This window comes from Sus scrofa, chromosome 9 (assembly GCF_054392235.1).
Source record: "Sus scrofa isolate SSC_HxYL_T2T_F1_AM1 chromosome 9, Sscrofa_HxYL_maternal_Yorkshire_Landrace_v2.0, whole genome shotgun sequence".
NCBI classification, from domain to species: domain Eukaryota; kingdom Metazoa; phylum Chordata; class Mammalia; order Artiodactyla; family Suidae; genus Sus; species Sus scrofa.
The window spans coordinates 128,979,352-128,997,088 of NC_139391.1; the positions used below are offsets into that span (position 1 = coordinate 128,979,352).

Sequence of the window (17,737 nt, forward strand, 5' to 3'; positions counted from 1 at the left end):
AATTCAGGATCCGAGCTACACCTGCAGTCTGCTCCACAGCTCACGGCAATGGGCCCATAGTTTATCAAACCTTAGTTCAAGTATTCTCAGTGAATGCTTTTACACTTCAGAGATAGTGAGTAGTTATGACAGAGACCATGTGGCCTATAAACCTAAAATACTTATTATTTGACCCTTTATAGAAGAAGATTGTTGAAAACCCATTTTTATTCCTTTGATTTGCTTTTTGACCCTTTGCTTGTCAGAAGTTAAACTCTTTCTGTTTTTATGCCAGATAATAATGGCTATTTTTGTGAAGTAGATTATTTACTTTTGTAATGGTATGTGTGTCTTAGGTTCTGTCTATAATCAAGGTGGTCAGTTACGTAGTTGTTAAGATGTTAGTTATAATGTTGCTTTTGGTCAGCAGAATGAACTTAGAACACATAACATACTCTATCTTCGGGCAGCTTTAGTACCTAAGCTCCTCGTTGCTCATGATGAGATGTTTCTTTACTTGGATGGTTTATCTTTCGTCTTTGATAATCCTGACCTTAAATTATAGGGATTTTTGCTCGTGAACATGGATCAAATAAAAAATTGGCAGCCCAGTCCTGTGCGCTGTCACTTGTCAGACAACTCTACCATCTTGGAGTGATTGAAGCTTACTCTGGACTTACAAAGAAGAAAGAAGGAGAGACAGTAAGTCTTTAGACTTAATATCCCGGAGAGCTATCCTAGAATTCAGCTTAGTTTATGTTTAGTATTTGGGGAAAGATGTTTAATTGATAGTTCTAGATTTCTTGCCTTAAAAAACATATGGCCCAGCTAATCATCTGTGTCCAGCATGATGCTGTTTTCATAGAGAACAATGAGTAAATAATCATTAATTCTGTTGCAGGGGAACTGACTTAACTGGCTTTAAAAATAATGTAGACCTCGTGTCTTTTGCACACTCTTAACCTTTGTATAGTAGATTTGAGTAGTGTTGGTATATGTGTTACATGATTTTCATGGCCATTGCTTTTCTCTAGGTGGAGCCTTACAGAGTTAACATTTCTCCAGAATTGGAACATCAGCTGCAAAACATTGTTCAAGAACTAGATCTTGACATCGTGCCCCCAGTAAGCATACAGCTATGTAGTTCACCTTCATATTGAACTTTTCACTGGTCAGACAAGCAACTGTTACTGTTTTTTGCTTTTGTTATTTTTTTCATAGCCTGAAGATCCTTCTGTGCCTGTTACACTCAACCTTGGCAAATTGGCTCACTTTGAACCATCTCAGCGACAAAACCAAATAGGTGTCGTTCCTTGGTCTCCTCCTCAATCCAACTGGAATCCTTGGACTAGTAGCAACATTGATGAGGGGCCCCTGGCTTTTGTGAGTGCAATGTTTTTGAGATCAGGTCTTGGGGTTTTACTTTTGAATATATTTCACTACGATGTCTAAATGAAAAATGGGTTCATTTTGAAGCTAATTTATGGTTTTGTTTAATTGTGTTGCCTTTCCATTTTATAGGCTACTCCAGAACAAATAAGCGTGGAGATCAAGAATGAATTAATGTATCAGCTGGAACAGGATCGTGATTTGCAAGCTGTAAGTCTTGGTGCTCAGAGCTTCAGAACTTTCTAGGTATAGGTAAAAGGACAGTGAATAATATATTTTTGCCCTTTTCTAGAGGAAGGTAGATCAAAGATATTTACCTAACTACTAATCCTACTTAACTTCCAGGGTGGTAGTTGGGTTAAGGGCCACACCCATGGCATATGGAGATTTCCAGGCTAGCGGTAGAATTGGAGCTGTAGCTGCCGTCCTACAGCACAGCCACAGCAATGCAGGATCAGAGCCATGTCTGCAACCTACATCACAGCTCACAGCAATGCCAGATCCTTAACCCACTGAGCAAGGCCAGGGGTTGAACCTACATCATCATCGATGCTAGTCAGATTCGTTTCCACTGAGCCACAACGGGAACTCCAAGGGCTTGTGTTCTTAATGTAAGTGGAGATATGTGGGGTAGTAATTCTTTACTTTTCATTTTTAATTTTTTTTGGGTATTTTCTGACTAAAACAAAATGTCAGAAGAAAGGGAATATACATGGAATATAATAACATACATGGGATATCTAAGAGGGAATGTAAATGTATGTGGAATGAAAGGGAGGAAAATAAAGGTGTATAAGGCCAAAAAGACGGATTCTTCAGAAAATTAACGAAAAGCACTTCTATTAGAGACATAAGTACATTATGAGAAAAATATATTTTGAGTACTAAGCCACTGGAAAGCTCTTTTTACAGAGATTGCTTTTTTTTTTTTTAAGAATTAAGACAATTTCTTCTAATAAATTGTTGGTAGAAATTTGAGGTGTAACTTTTCTAATACAGATCTTACAGGAGAGAGAGTTACTGCCTGTGAAGAAATTTGAAAGTGAAATCCTGGAAGCTATTAGTCAAAATCCAGTTGTCATTGTCCGAGGCGCTACTGGATGTGGTAAAACCACACAAGTTCCCCAGTTTATTCTAGATGACTTTATCCAGAATGACCGAGCAGCAGAGTGTAATATTGTGGTAACTCAGGTAAGTAGCAAGCCAGCTTATGATGTACCTGGTGTGGATAGCTTTTGAGAGGTGGGAATGCCTAGATGCCAGACCATCACTAATTCTTTGGCCAGCTCCCTTTTGTAGCTACATAAAGTTCTGCAAGTTGCAGAGCATTAGGCCCTTTAAAATTAAAAAAAAAAAAAAAAAAAAAGGAAAAAAAGGTATGAAAAGAATTTAAGTCTTGTGTTGATCTCCAGTATCCTTCACAGATTCCTCAGCTAAATTGGGACTGTGGAGGATTATGTCTGAGCTAGAGGGAGTCTGTGGGCCTTGAATTAAACAAAACTGAGACTACTTCCCCCTTAAGTTCACACCCAAACCTTGGTTCTCTCAATCTTAGCACCTTAATATTCAGTAAAAACCAGTCAGAGGAAGAGTAGCCAAGCCAGCAAAACAGATATGACTAGCTGAATGCTTACTGTATATTGGGTTCTATTTTAAACAGTTGATTTTTTTTTAACTCATTTGAAGTTTATGACTTAAGTTGTAAGTACTGTATTATTTAGTATTTCTCTTTCAGTAACCTAGAGCACAAAGAGATTTAAAAATTGTCCAAAGTTAATACAGAAAGTGGTTGAAACTAGAATTCATAACTAAACAATTTGCCTTCATTCTTTTTCCTTTTGGCTACTACTGCAGTGCCTGAAAGTTTGTCCCAGTACTTAGGAAAGATCTGATTAGCTCTTCCAAGTCTTCTTAGGTTAAAGTAGGTCTTGTCAGCTCTTAACACCATACTTCTAGCACTTGGAAGGAGAGCATTGCAAGTAGCTAGATACCACCTCTCAGGCTGGCTCAGACCTTGATTGACTTAGGGATTTAACATGTCCGAAATGGAGGTATGCCTTAAAATTGGCTTCTGCATTTTATAGGAGAGTTGGATTTTGTGGCCTCAATGACTGAAGAGTGAACATAGCATTTAAAATTGATGATATCATAAGCTTGAAAAAATATGGTAGGGCTTTGTTTCTCTGGGATATGGCCTTTGGCTTTCTACATCTCAGAATGTTCCTGATTGCCCTTCTCACACCTAAAACTGGCTATGAATTCTTTGCCTGACAGCAGAAGTTCCAGCCCCAAGTACAATAAAAATACCCTTGCTCTTTAACACTTATCTGACCTTTTCAGGAGATATGTTTTTAGGAAGGCACCCATTTAACAGAAGAACTTTGAGCTCTGTTCTGCTCTTCCTCTTTAACTGCTGCTCTCCACTTTTAAACTCAAACAGTTTTGCCATATTGACAAAAAATGCAGAATTCAGCAAATAAGCTGATCTATGTTCTTAATCAAAAGTTATTTGCTTGTCATGAGTGGGAAGAAAACTAACTCCTGCAAAAGTGAGAAGTGTAGGTTCTTTTGTTTGGTTTTTTTGGTTGTTGTGTTTGTTTTGCTTTTTTGGGGGGTGGGGGAGTTGGCCATGCCTGTCACACGTGGAAGTTCCCAGGCTAGGGATCAAATCCACGCCACAGCAATGACAGTGCTAGATCCTTAGCCTGCTGAGTCACCAGGGAACTCCAAGTGAGAAGTGTTTTTTTTCAGTTCCTATTTAATTTATCAAGGCCAAGTTGTTCTAGGAAAAAAAATGGCTTTTATTCTAGATAAAAATGGGTTTTGTATTTCGGTCTTCAGCTTTGTATAATTTGCATAATAACTGTCCTTTCCCAGATAATTTGGACGTTTCCATTGGCTTCCATTTGTAAAAGGAATAGATTTCTGTACGTAGGTTGTAACAGATATAAGTGCAGTGAAGTCACAGGGTAGAATGGTGGATCAAAGATTTTACTTCTATTGCATAGAAAACAGCTCTCACTTATCCACTATATTTGTTTTTTCTTTCTTTTTTTTTTTTTTTTTTTTTTTTGGTCTTTTTTTGCTATTTCTTTGGGCCGCTCCCGCAGCACATGGAGGTTCCCAGGCTAGGGGTCCAATCGGAGCTGCAGCCACTGGCCTACGCCAGAGCCACAGCAACGCAGGATCCAAGCCATGTCTGCAACCTACACCACAGCTCACGGCAACGCTGGATCCTTAACCCACTGAGCAAGGGCAGGGACCAAACCCGCAACCTCACGGTTCCTAGTCGGATTCGTTAACCACTGCGCCACAATGGGAACTCCCTATCCACTATATTTGTATTCTTTCATAAAGTAATAGACTTAATGGAGTTGGAATATACTTCAGAGAACTCTTCCATCTTCCTTCTCAGTGTGGAAAGTTTATGAGGTGATCACCTAACTGCTGCTTGAAAATTTCCAGTGGTTTAGAGATGTAGCCTGTGTCTTCTGATTTCAGTTGAATGACTGGACTGTCTTACTAGATCCGCATCCTATGGCTTCCATGTTTTTTGTCCTAATGGTATCCCAAATCAGTCTGATACCTCTTACTGTAAAAAGTCTTGTAGAGTATCCTAGTATATCCCCTTTGTCTTATGAACAACTATGGTTCAGCTGTGAAGATAAGGTCTAAAATTGTTAACCATAGAGTATCAACATTCTACTTGGAAAAGCTGTAGGGCTGAGCAAACTGGTGGTCATTGTAGAATACAGTTTTTAGTATTTTAATTTTTATGCAGTAATTCTATTAAGACAATCTGAGATAACAGTAGTTTTTATAGTAATATCACTGTTGTATCAATTCTCCTTTGTCCTCCACCTAGTCATTTATAGGAGAAACTACATGAAGTTTATTACCAAAGTTTTCTGTGTGCTTGGATTAAATGTGTTATTTCAAGTCATAGAGCACAAGTTGAGAGTTACTAATGGACTAGAATAAAACAGAATGAGTAGCTCATGGTTAACTCCTAACCTTAGTATCAGCCTTGGTGTAAATTCTGTACCACACACACTGTATGCTTTTTGTGCCTTCATGCTCTTCATACACAAGCCACTTAAGCTTATGTAAGTGTACCACAGTTGAAAATAGGAAGTATTTTCTGACCTTAAAGATGAGAGAGGTGAATTATAATTGCTAGGATGCCAGTCAAGCATGTTTCTCTGAATATTTTGGCAGTCTTGCACACACTCTAAGGTGCCTTCATTCAAGAATATAGCTGTCCCTCGTGTAAAATAAACTCAGAACCTAGAAAATAGAGGATATGTTAAAAAAAAATGGCTTGATATGTTTTATGGTATCTGGTGCCTAGAAATCTTGTGTTTTATTGCAGCCTAGTTCATTACCATGTATTTAAATACCCAAATGAGAAATAGGTACAAAGTTCTGAAACTTGTATTCTTTCAGTTAGAGAGCTCTAAGATAAGAGAAATTGTACTTCTGGATAAATGTCAAAGGGGTCCAAAAGATGCAGATTTTAGAACACTGCAGAACACTTTGAGACAGGTCTTTAGCTGCCTGTGCTATGGAAGGTTTTACCTGTAATATTAGCTATTGTGATAAGGTAAACAGAATTGTGAAGAGGTAATCACTTAAAACTACTACTATAGGTGGACTCCAGAGTAATAAGATTCTGCAGAACAAATGAGAGCAGATGAAAATGTAGTGAAAGTATAAAGTAAAGCTCATATACTGTAGGATAATTTGAAGTATTCTGTTCGGTTGACCTAACTTCTCTTGCTTCTGTCACCACTGTTTGTGTGTGTGTGTGTTTATTTGTTTTTAAGGGCTGCACCTGTGGCCCTTAAAAAGTTCCCAGGCTAGGGGTTGAATTGGAGTTGTAGCCACCAGCCACGGCAAAGCCAGATCCTTAACCTACTGAGCGAGGCCGGGAATCTAACCTGCGTCCTCATGGATGCTAGTCAGATTGATTTCCACTGAGCCACAATAGTTAACTCCAAGATTGTTTTCTAATATTTTGGTTTTACATGTGCTGGGATGAACATACTTATACAGATGTTTTATACTCTCATTTGATTATTTCATTTGAATAAATTCCTAGACATCAAATTGTTTGGTCAAAGGGTATGCATATTTTAATTTCTGTGTATTTTGCCATGCTTCCCTCAAGAAAATCCCACTGATTTCTAGTTGAATCAGTTATTAATAAAAGAAGCACTTCTCTTTTTAGTATATATTCTAAATGTTTAAAGTCAGCGCTGTTGAAATTGGAAGCTGATGAGTTAGAGAAGCATACAAAACATGGAAAGGAGATTATAGGGTCATTTGTTTCTTTGATGTTTTGAATAGTCATCTTGATAGTGATGTTTTCTGTTAATGTTCAAAGAAATTTGGTCACTTGGACTTCTGAAGGTGGTTGTTTTAGCACCTCTTCTATTAATTTGTAACAGCCTCTGTCACAGATGGCTTGGGGGATAGGGACTGTAGGGTTGGGAACTACAGTAGATACCTTACAGAATATGCCATCCCCTGGTAATAGTCAATTTAAAAGTCTGGAAACTATGATGGTGATCTAAAAGTAGCCTCAAGGGGGCAAAAACAATCCCTGAGTGTCCAGTGGTATGCAAATACCCCTCAGAAGAATCAAATATCCTAACTGATTTGAAGTTTTCTGGAAGCCAGCTGTTGAGTAGAAATGTTGAAAACTGTAGGAAAGACAGAAGGTGAGAAAGGGGATAAGAATAGTGTTGAGCATTTACCTGTTCTTGATAGAATGCAAAGAACTTTTTGAAAGTACCTAAAAAACTTTGTAGTGAGCTGTGGTGTAGGTCGCAGATGCGGCTTGGATCCTGCGTTGCTGTGGCTCCGGCGTAGGCTGGCAGCTACAACTCCGCTTAGACCCCTAGCCTGGGAACCTCCATATGCCGCGGGAGCGGCCCGAGAAATGGCAAAAAGACAAAACAAACAAACTTTGTATTTTATACTTTTAATGGAGTATCATCTTCACATTCTCTAGTATATAGCACACACTTCTCTTGATGAACATAGCTCAGTCTTTCATGTAACACTTTTATTCAGTTAGTGAGGTGCAGGTCAGTAGTGGTCTTTAAAAGCCAGCATAGTTCAGCAAGTCAAGGCATATAAACCAGACAAAATAAGTTGAGGAAAATACCAAGTATGTTCAGGATGGCATCTTTTAACCCCTTATCTTGTGTGTAGAAAAAATAGGAACTAGGTGATTATACACATAGCTGTATTTACTACTAGCCACATACCCTAAGGAACTTTTGTGCTAGGGATACAGAAATTAAGAAGTCATGTTTTATATTAATTCAAAGAATATTGATCACTCTCACGGAATTACTGTTCTGGGGGGTTTGGATTAGATCAGGAACTTTTTGACAAAGTCAAATTCAAGGCAACCTTGAAGCATTTAGTCTATACATCTACATGTACCTCCACAGCTATACCTTCAGGATATCATAGCCACAGTATTCAAGTAAATATTTGTTTTGTGTACTTAGAAGATAGGGAACACTTTGGAAGTTTTCAGAGAAGTCAAACTCCAACACTTAAACATTAGCATTCTATAGCACTCTTCTTAAGAAAGAGTTCAGTTCATTAAATACTGGAAGTAGTAATATATGCTCAGTTTTCCTTGCTACATAAGCTCATCAAAAGCAAGAGTAACTCATTGAGTCGTTTTTTTTAAATATCTGGCACTTGGCATAAATGTGCTATGCATACGTTGTGGGTTAATAAGTGAATGAAAAGTAGATATAGCAAAGAAGATTGTTCACCTTCAATAAACGACTTTTTGGAGCTTCCTAAAGGTATTACTGTTTTTGTTGATTACTAAACTGACATTGGGACAGATTTACTATAATAACTTAATAACCCTAATAAGTGTAACTAGTGTAACTACCATTTTGTAGCTTTTAAATCTTTTCTCTTTTTTGTCTCAGCCCAGGAGAATCAGTGCCGTTTCTGTGGCAGAGCGAGTTGCGTATGAGAGAGGAGAAGAGCCTGGAAAAAGCTGTGGCTACAGTGTTCGATTTGAGTCTATACTTCCCCGCCCTCATGCCAGTATAATGTTTTGTACTGTAGGTTAGTAGTGTTATATTTTGGCCTTTAATTTGGGGTTTACATTGTGGTGTTTCTAAAGAAAACTTGGTAACCTCACAGAATGAATGGAAATAATAAGCCAGTGTCTGGCATTTTTTTCTTCAGGAGAGTATGATATACCTGCTGGTTGTTGTAGCTTGGGCAGATGAAGTCAGCCTGGGTTACTAGAGTTACTAGAGTTAAATCTTTTTAATACTTTCTTCATTATACAACTGTGTTTCAGAGTACATGATCACATTTTTAATAATTTAAATATACCAGTGATTATCTCTTTCCTAAAATGCTGGGGTTATATATTAGTTGAAACACAGTTGATTGTCTAGAAATGTGTTTATTTGCACTTTTCTATAATCAACATAGAAACTCATTTCCAGATTTTACTTTGATTTTCTTTTCAAGGAGTGCTCCTGAGAAAATTAGAAGCAGGCATTCGAGGAATTAGTCATGTAATTGTAGATGAAATCCATGAAAGAGACATAAATGTAAGTAACTTGAGAATTATGGTAAGGTACAAACGCCAGTATTCTGAATAAAGAAATGCAAGTAGAATGTCTTATTTCCCATTTCCCAGTTTACAGCTTCCGTCAAAATGATGAACTCCCAAGAGTTCCTATGTGGCTCAGCATGTTAAGGATCTAGTATAGTCACTGCAGTGTCTTGGGTCACTGCTGTGGTATGGATCTGATCCCTGGCGGGAGCTTCCAAATGCTGTGGGCATGGCCAAAAAACCCAAGTTAAGAACTTTAGTCATTGAGATGTTGGACACTTCTTTTTAGCAAGGCCTCCCCCCCCCCCCCTTGGTTAAATCAGAGTTTTAAAAGTAAAGAACTTAACAGCTCTGTAATTACTAAGCCAGCATAATTGAACAACTGAACTAATTTAGCTGCAGTAATTTTAATAATCAGTTTTTCTTCGAATTAGAATTATATCTGGGGTAAGTTTTACAGTTTTTAAGTTTAATGTAATTAATAGTGTCTTTTTGGATTTGCGGTTCTAGTCTTTTCAGATGTTAATGATAAACATGCCAGAATTAAACTAGAATTTACTTCACAACCTTCCCTTTTTTGGTCCTTGGCAAAACTTGTAAAGAATTAACTTACTGTGTAATAATTCAAAGATTGATAACAAAGCAATGACTTGTTTTTATGGCACTATTTTACATATCCAAATCAAGGTGTCAGTGGATTCAAACTTTTGCCAAGGTGCAGTTACTTAGAATATTTGTTGGAGCCCTTCCTCTTTAAAAAAATACTTCCACAGCCATCGTTAATCATAATCAGTTTTAACAAAATTTTGACCTTTATGATTGAACTAAAGCAGGTAAGAAAGTTTATATGGTTTATCAGATGATCTTTTAAAATCAACTTTTAACTATTTGGATCAAATTTTTGTTGTTTTATGCAAAATCTTTTGAAAACTTAAGGTTTTTTCTCTTTCCTGATTAAAAAAATATTTCAGTATTGCTTTACCACCATGGTAGCAACTGATGTTCTTTAAATTATTACAGATCATATGTTTTTAAATTATTACAGGTCATATTGGAAATATCATGGGTCATCATTACTATTTTTCAAAAAATAAGTATTTTTGGTCAACTTTTTTTTTTTTTTTTTTTTTGTCTTTTTGCCTTTTCTAGGGCCACTCCCGCGGCATATGGACGTTCCCAGGCTAGGGGTCGAATTGGAGCTGTAGCTGCCAGCCTTCGCCAGAGCCACAGCAACGCCGGATCCTTAACCCACTGAGCAAGGCCAGGAATCGAACCAAAACCTCATGGTTCCTAGTCGGATTCGTTAACCACTGAGCCATGACGGCAACTCCGTTGGTCAACTTTTCTTGAAAGATTGTTAGATCTATATTAATATGTTATTCACAGTGAAAAATAGAAAAATCTGCAGAAAGATGTATTCTCTTTCAGATGAACCTTAACTGAATTTGATACTTTATGGGAATAACCCAAAAGAACTTAGAGACCAGGTGTTAGAAATACTAGAATAGAAACATTTAGCAGTGTGATTGGGTAAAAGGTTTAATAAACAAAAGTCTACACTGTATATGTTACAGATAAAACAACTAAAAAGATAGCATTGCACTAGTCACAGTGTCAAATACCTAAGACTAAATCCAACATAAAGACATGCAGAACCTCTTGGAAAAGTAAAACTTCATTACAAAACTTTTTAAAAGACCAAATTGTGTTCACAGCTAGGAATACAATATAGAAGTCAATTCTCCCTGAGTTGATCCACATTTGGATGTACATCTGCAATTCTGGTCAAATTCCTAGTAGGTTTTTTGCTAATCGGCCTAGATTGTAGATTGCTGTAAGTTACTGTTGTGGCGCCATGGGTTAAGGATCCAGCTTTGTTTCCATCTCTGGTGGTGCAGGTTTGATCCCTGGCCTGGTACATTGGGTTAAGGATCTCATTTTGGTATAGCTGTGGTGTAGTTACAGATGCAGCTTGAATTCGGTCCCTGGCCCAGAAACTTGCATATGTTGTGGATGTACCTAAAAAATAAGCAAATACTTACAGGGAAGTTTTATGTCCAGAAATAGCCAGGACTCCTGTAGAAGAACAGAAGGGCAGGTCTTGCTTTACAGATATCAGGACTTAATTTTTAATTTTCTAACAACATATTTTAAAAGGTGAAAAGAAACAGGTAAAATTAATTCAGGAGATATATTTTCACCATGTAATTAGTATGAAAAAGATACTAAGTTTTTTTTTACATTCTCTTTCATATTAAACCTGCAAAATCTGTGTACTTACAGCACGTCTCAATTCAGATTGGCTACATTTATGTGTTCGACACAACTGTATTGGGCATCATAGTTCTAAACCTTCTGGAAGAATTTCTTAAAACATGAAATGCATTAACCATGAGACAAAAGACTGAAGTATTCATCTCTTAAGATTAAGATCATTTATTCACTCAGAAGATACTATAAGGAGAAGTGCAAGCTAGAAGATTCCAATATAGACAACAAAGAGTCAGAAATATATAAACACTTCCTACAAGTCAGTAAGAAAAGTACAGATGACTTAGTAGAAAAATAAGGAAAAATACAGGCATTTTTAGAGAGAGGAATTATATTTGGCTGATAGGCATGAGGTATTCAGCCTCATTGGTGAATGGGAAAGTACAGTTGAAGGCCATATTAAGATAATCCTGCTTTATATCCATTTGATTAATAAAATTTAAGTGGTGATGCCAGATATTAGGGAATGTAAATATTGAAATCTCTTGTCCATTGCTCATGGTAGTTTATAAACAGGTGGAACACCTTCAGAAAATAGTTTTGAGTTTTATCTCCTGAAGTTCAGTGTTTACACACCCTGCGAGTACAGTTCCATACCTGCACTTAACCCATAGAAACTTGCACAGGTACCACAGGAAACAGGAATAAGAATGTTCAGGGTAGCAAATGCTCCCAATAGTCAAATCTTAGAAATAACCGAGATACCTTCAGTAGGTACTACCAGATATCTGCTGGTGAATTAATTGGTGTATTCATACATTAGGATATTAAACAGTCATCAGAAAGAAAAACTGGTGACACACGAGTCACTCTTAGCAGTGATATTAGTATGTGAAAAAGGAAATCTCAAAAGATTACATAAAATACCATACCAAGTTAAGAGTAGGTACATTTAAAAATATGCATATGTGGGAGTTCCTGCTGTGCTGCAATGGGATCAACAGTGTCTTGGGAGCCTGGGATGCAGATTCAATCCCTGGCCCAGCACAGTGGGTTAAGGATCCGGCTTTGCTGCAGCCATGGTGTAGGTTGCAACTGTGGCTTGGATCTGATCCCTGGCCTGGGAACTCCATATGCCACAGGGCGGCCAAAAAAGAAAATGAGTATGTGGAGTTAACACTATGGCACAGTGAGTTAAGAATCTGACCGTAGTGGCTTGGGTTGCTGCAGAGGCCTTAGTTCTATCCTCAGCCTGGCGCAGTGGGGTAAAGGATCTAGCGTTGCTTCAGCTACGGTTCAGGTTCAGTTCCTGGCCCGGGAACTTCCATATGCCACAGGTAATGGCCATTAAAATATTTTAAAAATACGCATATATATGTATATTATACATATATATAGTTATCTATATAGATGAGAGGAAAGGTGTATGAAAAGATTTAGCACGGTGGATTTGTCTGGTTTGGGGAGGCAGACTGATGGACTTGAGGACCACACAGAAAAATTTTGTCTGAGTTGTAGCTTTCATGTTGTTTGGTGAGTTGATGGAAATTTTACATTATTAAATAATAAATGGCTTGACCATTATTTTGTTTGAACTAAATCCAGCCTTTTCAACATTTTTAAAATTAGCTTTAACAGGTGATTGGAAAATGATTTTTGGTTTATGATGGCTTTTTTCTCAAGTTAGTGTACCTACATATATAATTCATTGAGAATTTTGAGATGAGTTCTTTTCCTCATTAATGGTTTTTATTCTTTTTCCTTACCCTAATAGCACTCATTTCTAATCACCACAGCTAATAGGCAGCAACTGTTTTTAAAAATAATATGACCGCATCCCACTGTAATCCTTTTATCTATAGGCCATCTAAGAAACTGAATTTTACTGATGTTTTGTGGTTGTATAACAAAAGAAATCTTTTAGATGTATCTCAATAGCAAGGACTTTTAATGTTTTGTTTTGTTTTTTTTCTGTTTGTTTGTCAACAGACTGACTTCCTTTTAGTGGTGTTGCGTGATGTGGTTCAGGCTTATCCTGAAGTTCGCATTGTTCTCATGTCTGCTACTATTGACACCAGCATGTTCTGTGAATATTTCTTCAATTGCCCAATCATTGAAGTTTATGGGAGGACTTACCCAGTTCAAGGTAAATATTGTAAGAGTGGGGAGGGACGGTGAACTTGTTTTGTGCAGTACTGGTGGATTTTCTTAATCCTGGATGTGCGAGTAATAGTTTAAAGGATATTTAAAATACAGTCCAAATTAGGGTATTGAATGCATTATAGCATTCTTGGGGTTTTAGTCATGCAGTAATGAGTTTCATTCTCCCCTTGAGGGGTTTGCATATCCAGTAAATTTCCTCTCTTTTATTTAGAGCTAAACTTTAAAAATTTTATATAGTCAAGTGTGAATTAATATGGCCTGTAGATGTTCATGGAGAGTACTGTTCAGAGTTTAAGCAGCAGGATTAAATTAATAAGAGAATCCTTTGTAGAGCCAGAGCAGGCAGATTTTGAAATGAGATTAAGATGTTTTCAAGGTAAAATACTGTGTTGATGTTAATTTCTTTCCGTATCCAACTCCCACACCATGAAAGTGTACAGCATAGAGCGTTCATGCACTCTGTGAATGTTTGCTTTGAATAGCGTATATAGTGGATACCCTGACTGGCTTTGTGGGAACAGGTATTAGAGATACCTCACCTCCTTCAAGGTCCAAGATAAGGGAACACTGAGTTTGATTGGGAAGAGAGGTTATTGCCACTAGAATTTCTAAAGAAATGTAGATTGAAATTGTAACAAATGAGATTGAAGGGTGCGAAGGTAATTTTGAATTATGAATTAGAAGATGAATCTTAAAGACTGCTCTGTTTTGCAAGTTGATAGTACTTACCTGACTGAATTGCCCTGGCAGAATATTTTTTGGAAGACTGTATTCAGATGACCCACTTTATTCCTCCACCAAAGGACAAGAAAAAGAAGGATAAGGATGATGACGGTAGTGAGGATGATGATGTAAGTGCATTTCATGAAGAATTTTCATTATGGGCAAATCGTTACTGCAAAAAAAGAGATAGAATGGGGTATTTAAAAACTCCAGCAGGCTTTGCTGCTCCGAGTATTTTCCATGAGCTACAGCACCTGGGAACCTGATAGGAAGAGACTTGTGCCCAACCCCAGATCTGCTAGATGAGACTTCGGGTGTTAACAAGGTCTCCAGCTGACCCATGTGTACAATAAAGTTTAAAGAAGCAGCAGCTGTAGTCCTAGATTAGAGAGACTATATGGTCATATTATCAGAGAGAGTTAAAATGGGGTTGATGGGAGGGGTCTTCTAAGAAGAAACAGGAAAGAAAAATAACATTTTAGGGTGCTTAAGAGTTGGACCAGTGGTATTTAAAAATGTATCTTGAATCTGGAAGTTTGAATGGAATGAATTCTATAAGACAGCCAGCAGTGCAGAACATGATAAAACACAAACTGGGATTGGATATTTTTAATCAGAAGGCTTAAATGTATGAAAAGCAGGAGTTCCCTTTGTGGCTCAGCAGTTAATGAACCCAACTAGGATCCATGAGGACGAGGGTTCAATCCCTGGCATCACTCAGCAGGGCAAGGATCCAGTGTTGCCATGAGCTGTGGTGTAGGTCGCAGAGGTGGCTAGGATCCTGCGTCACTGTGGCTATGGTGTAGGCTGGTGGCTATAGCTCGGATTTGACCCCTATCCTGGGAACTTCCATATGCCATGGTTATGGCCATAAAAAGCAATAAAATACATAAATGAGAAGCAAATTAGAAATTTAGGGATGTTATCAATTTTAAAAAAACTATGTTTCTCATTACTGAAGTCTTGGTTTATGATTGGTTCTAAGCAGACTTTTTCAATGGTTCAGACCACATTATTTTAGAAATAGGTGAAAATGATCAAATACTCTGCACTCATTTGAGAATTAAAGGATTTCATATTTGGTATGAGGGGGCCTAGGAATTACACGGGGAGGCATTTTATGTATGAGGAAGTAATTATAATTGATTGAAAGAGAATCACAACAGCAAAAGTTCATTTATCAGTAAGGAAAATATTTTTTTAAAAACCAAGAGTTTGTAGTCATAAGAGAAACTTGAGAGTTCTCATTGTGGCTCAGCAGGTTAAGAACCGGACATAGTCTCTGGGAGGATGCAGATTTGATCGCTGGCCTCACTCCGTGGGTTAAAGGATCCTGTGTTGCCCAAGCAAGCTTTGGCATAGGTTGCGGATGAGGCTTGGATCTGGCATTGCTGATGTGACTGACAGGCCAGCAGCTCTGATTTGACCACTATCCCAGGAACTTCCTTTGCCACAGGAGCAGCCCTAAAAAGAAGAGAAAGTTAAGAAATAAACTTACTAGAAGAAGCCATTAGAAGTTGAGAGTCAAATTTAAGAGTTTGTTTGAAGTACTGGTCAGAGAAAAATTGAATATGTCGTTGTGCAGTAGTTTTAAGTTTTTGAAAATTGAACTGTATGTCTTTGTGCCAGATATGACTAATTAGATAAACTTAATAAGGATACTAAGTGTCATTTAATAAGGATACTAAGGGTCATTTGAACATACAGAACAAATCTAGGAAACTTATGAGCTGTAGTAATTGAGACATCCAAAATATATCTTCCTGGTTTTTTGCAGGCAAATTGTAACCTGATCTGTGGGGACGAATATGGTCTAGAAACAAAAATGAGCATGGCTCAGTTGAATGAGAAGGAAACTCCTTTTGAACTCATCGAGGCTCTACTTAAATACATTGAGACCCTTAATGTTCCTGGAGCTGTGTTGGTTTTTCTACCTGGCTGGAATTTGATTTATACTATGCAGAAGCATTTGGAAATGAATCCACATTTTGGTATGAGTCTCTCTTGAATTCTCAACTATTTGGGAGTAAAAATGAATGTTTTTGCTTGTGCCCTAGCCAACATGTGAAAACAATTTAGTATTATAAGAATTTTTGATTAAAAATATGCATAACATAGAACAGTTTTAAACTAGGCTCCTATTTTTAGATCTTAACCTTTCTGTATTGTTATAGGAAACCATAGGTATCAGATTCTGCCTCTGCATTCTCAGATTCCTCGAGAGGAGCAGCGCAAAGTGTTTGATCCAGTGCCAGCTGGAGTAACCAAGGTAAGTAGTAGACATGACAGTTACTGGGTAGGGAGTGACACAGATTAAAAATGTTATAGGCCTTCAAAGAGCCATCCCCCCAAATTGTAATTCATCCAAATTGAGGAAGAGAAAAGGGGGTTCTCTCTTTCTGAGCTTAGTATGTTTTTCAAGTATCAGGTCAATGAGTGAGTGATCTTTTTTTTTTAAGACTTAGGTAAATCTAGTTATTTGTTGCATAAGCAGATCATTCCTTTTAAGTGTATAATAGGAAAATATTTTCTGAGATGTAATTTTTCTTAATGTCATTTCTACACAGGTTATCTTATCCACAAATATTGCTGAAACAAGCATCACCATAAATGATGTTGTTTATGTCATTGACTCCTGCAAGTAAGTTCCCAAGGAACCCATTTGCTAGAATAGATCTTTATAATCCTCTGTATAGTGTCTAGAATAAGTTAACAGAATCAAAAACACTTTTTTTTTTTTTTTTCTTTTTTGGGTCGTACTCGCAGCATATGGAGGTTCCCACACTAGGAGTCAAATTGGAGCTATAGCTGCCGGCCTACTTCACAGCCATGGCAACGCCAGATCTGAACCAAGTCTGCAACCTATACCACAGCTCACAGCAATGCCGGATCCTTTAACCCATTGAGTGAGACCAAGGGATCAAACCTGCGTCCTCATGGATACTAGGATTCGTTTCTGCTGAGCCACAATGGGAACTCCAGAAACCTTATTTTTAAAACTTTTAGTTCCCTGATAGCTCAACAGGTTAAAGATCTGGCGTTGTCAGTGCTGTGCTGTGGGTTTAATCCCTGGCCCAGGAACTTCTGCGTGCTGTGGGTGCCTAACAAAACCATGTCTGTATTCTTATACTGTTAAATTGACTGTGCCCTATCTCTGGGTATTGAGTTATAGGCTAATTAATGGTGATTCTTGGTGTTGATCATCTCTTCAGTTATCATGGTAGAAAGTAACAAAGTTTAAACAGTAACTTCTGACTGTTCCCACTGTTGTTGTCTGCTGGTATTTTACTCATTTCCCATTGAGTGTTTCCAGTGACCACTGCTATACAGTGGCATAGAATGCTGTTTGGTTTATAAAGATGTCCAGTGTTTAGCTCAGGACAAATGTTCTATTTTTAGGATCCTCATTTAAGAGTTAAGACTTCAAAAAAAAAAAAGTGAAAGACTTTAAGACCTCATGTGTGGTATAAGATAGCCTGGGAAATACGCAGGGAGGCATTGTGTATAGATAAAGAATTATATGGTAATCAATACACAGAGGACAAAAATGTCAAAACTTGGTTCTATCTCGCCACCTTATGCCCCGTGTCTTCTCTGTATAGTGCCTAAGCTTGTCCTGGCAATTGAAAAATCTTTGCCCGTGCCTACTTTAGGGAATAG

The 17,737-nt window shown here is 37.6% G+C and overlaps 1 protein-coding gene across 2 annotated transcripts in view; it reads left to right on the forward strand.

Annotated features, from left to right (window-relative positions):
- The window catches only part of DHX9 (DExH-box helicase 9), a 41,877-nt gene that overhangs the window by 13,312 nt on the left and 10,828 nt on the right, over positions 1-17,737 (forward strand). For both annotated transcript variants that reach the window (XM_021063778.2, XM_084977913.1), the window contains 12 exons: positions 545-681; positions 1,014-1,103; positions 1,201-1,362; positions 1,501-1,578; positions 2,368-2,559; positions 8,334-8,475; positions 8,893-8,975; positions 13,181-13,337; positions 14,105-14,205; positions 15,855-16,068; positions 16,252-16,346; positions 16,645-16,718. In XM_021063778.2, coding sequence (XP_020919437.1) covers positions 545-681; positions 1,014-1,103; positions 1,201-1,362; positions 1,501-1,578; positions 2,368-2,559; positions 8,334-8,475; positions 8,893-8,975; positions 13,181-13,337; positions 14,105-14,205; positions 15,855-16,068; positions 16,252-16,346; positions 16,645-16,718 — 1,525 coding nt within the window. The remainder of the gene's footprint in view (positions 1-544; positions 682-1,013; positions 1,104-1,200; positions 1,363-1,500; positions 1,579-2,367; positions 2,560-8,333; positions 8,476-8,892; positions 8,976-13,180; positions 13,338-14,104; positions 14,206-15,854; positions 16,069-16,251; positions 16,347-16,644; positions 16,719-17,737) is intronic.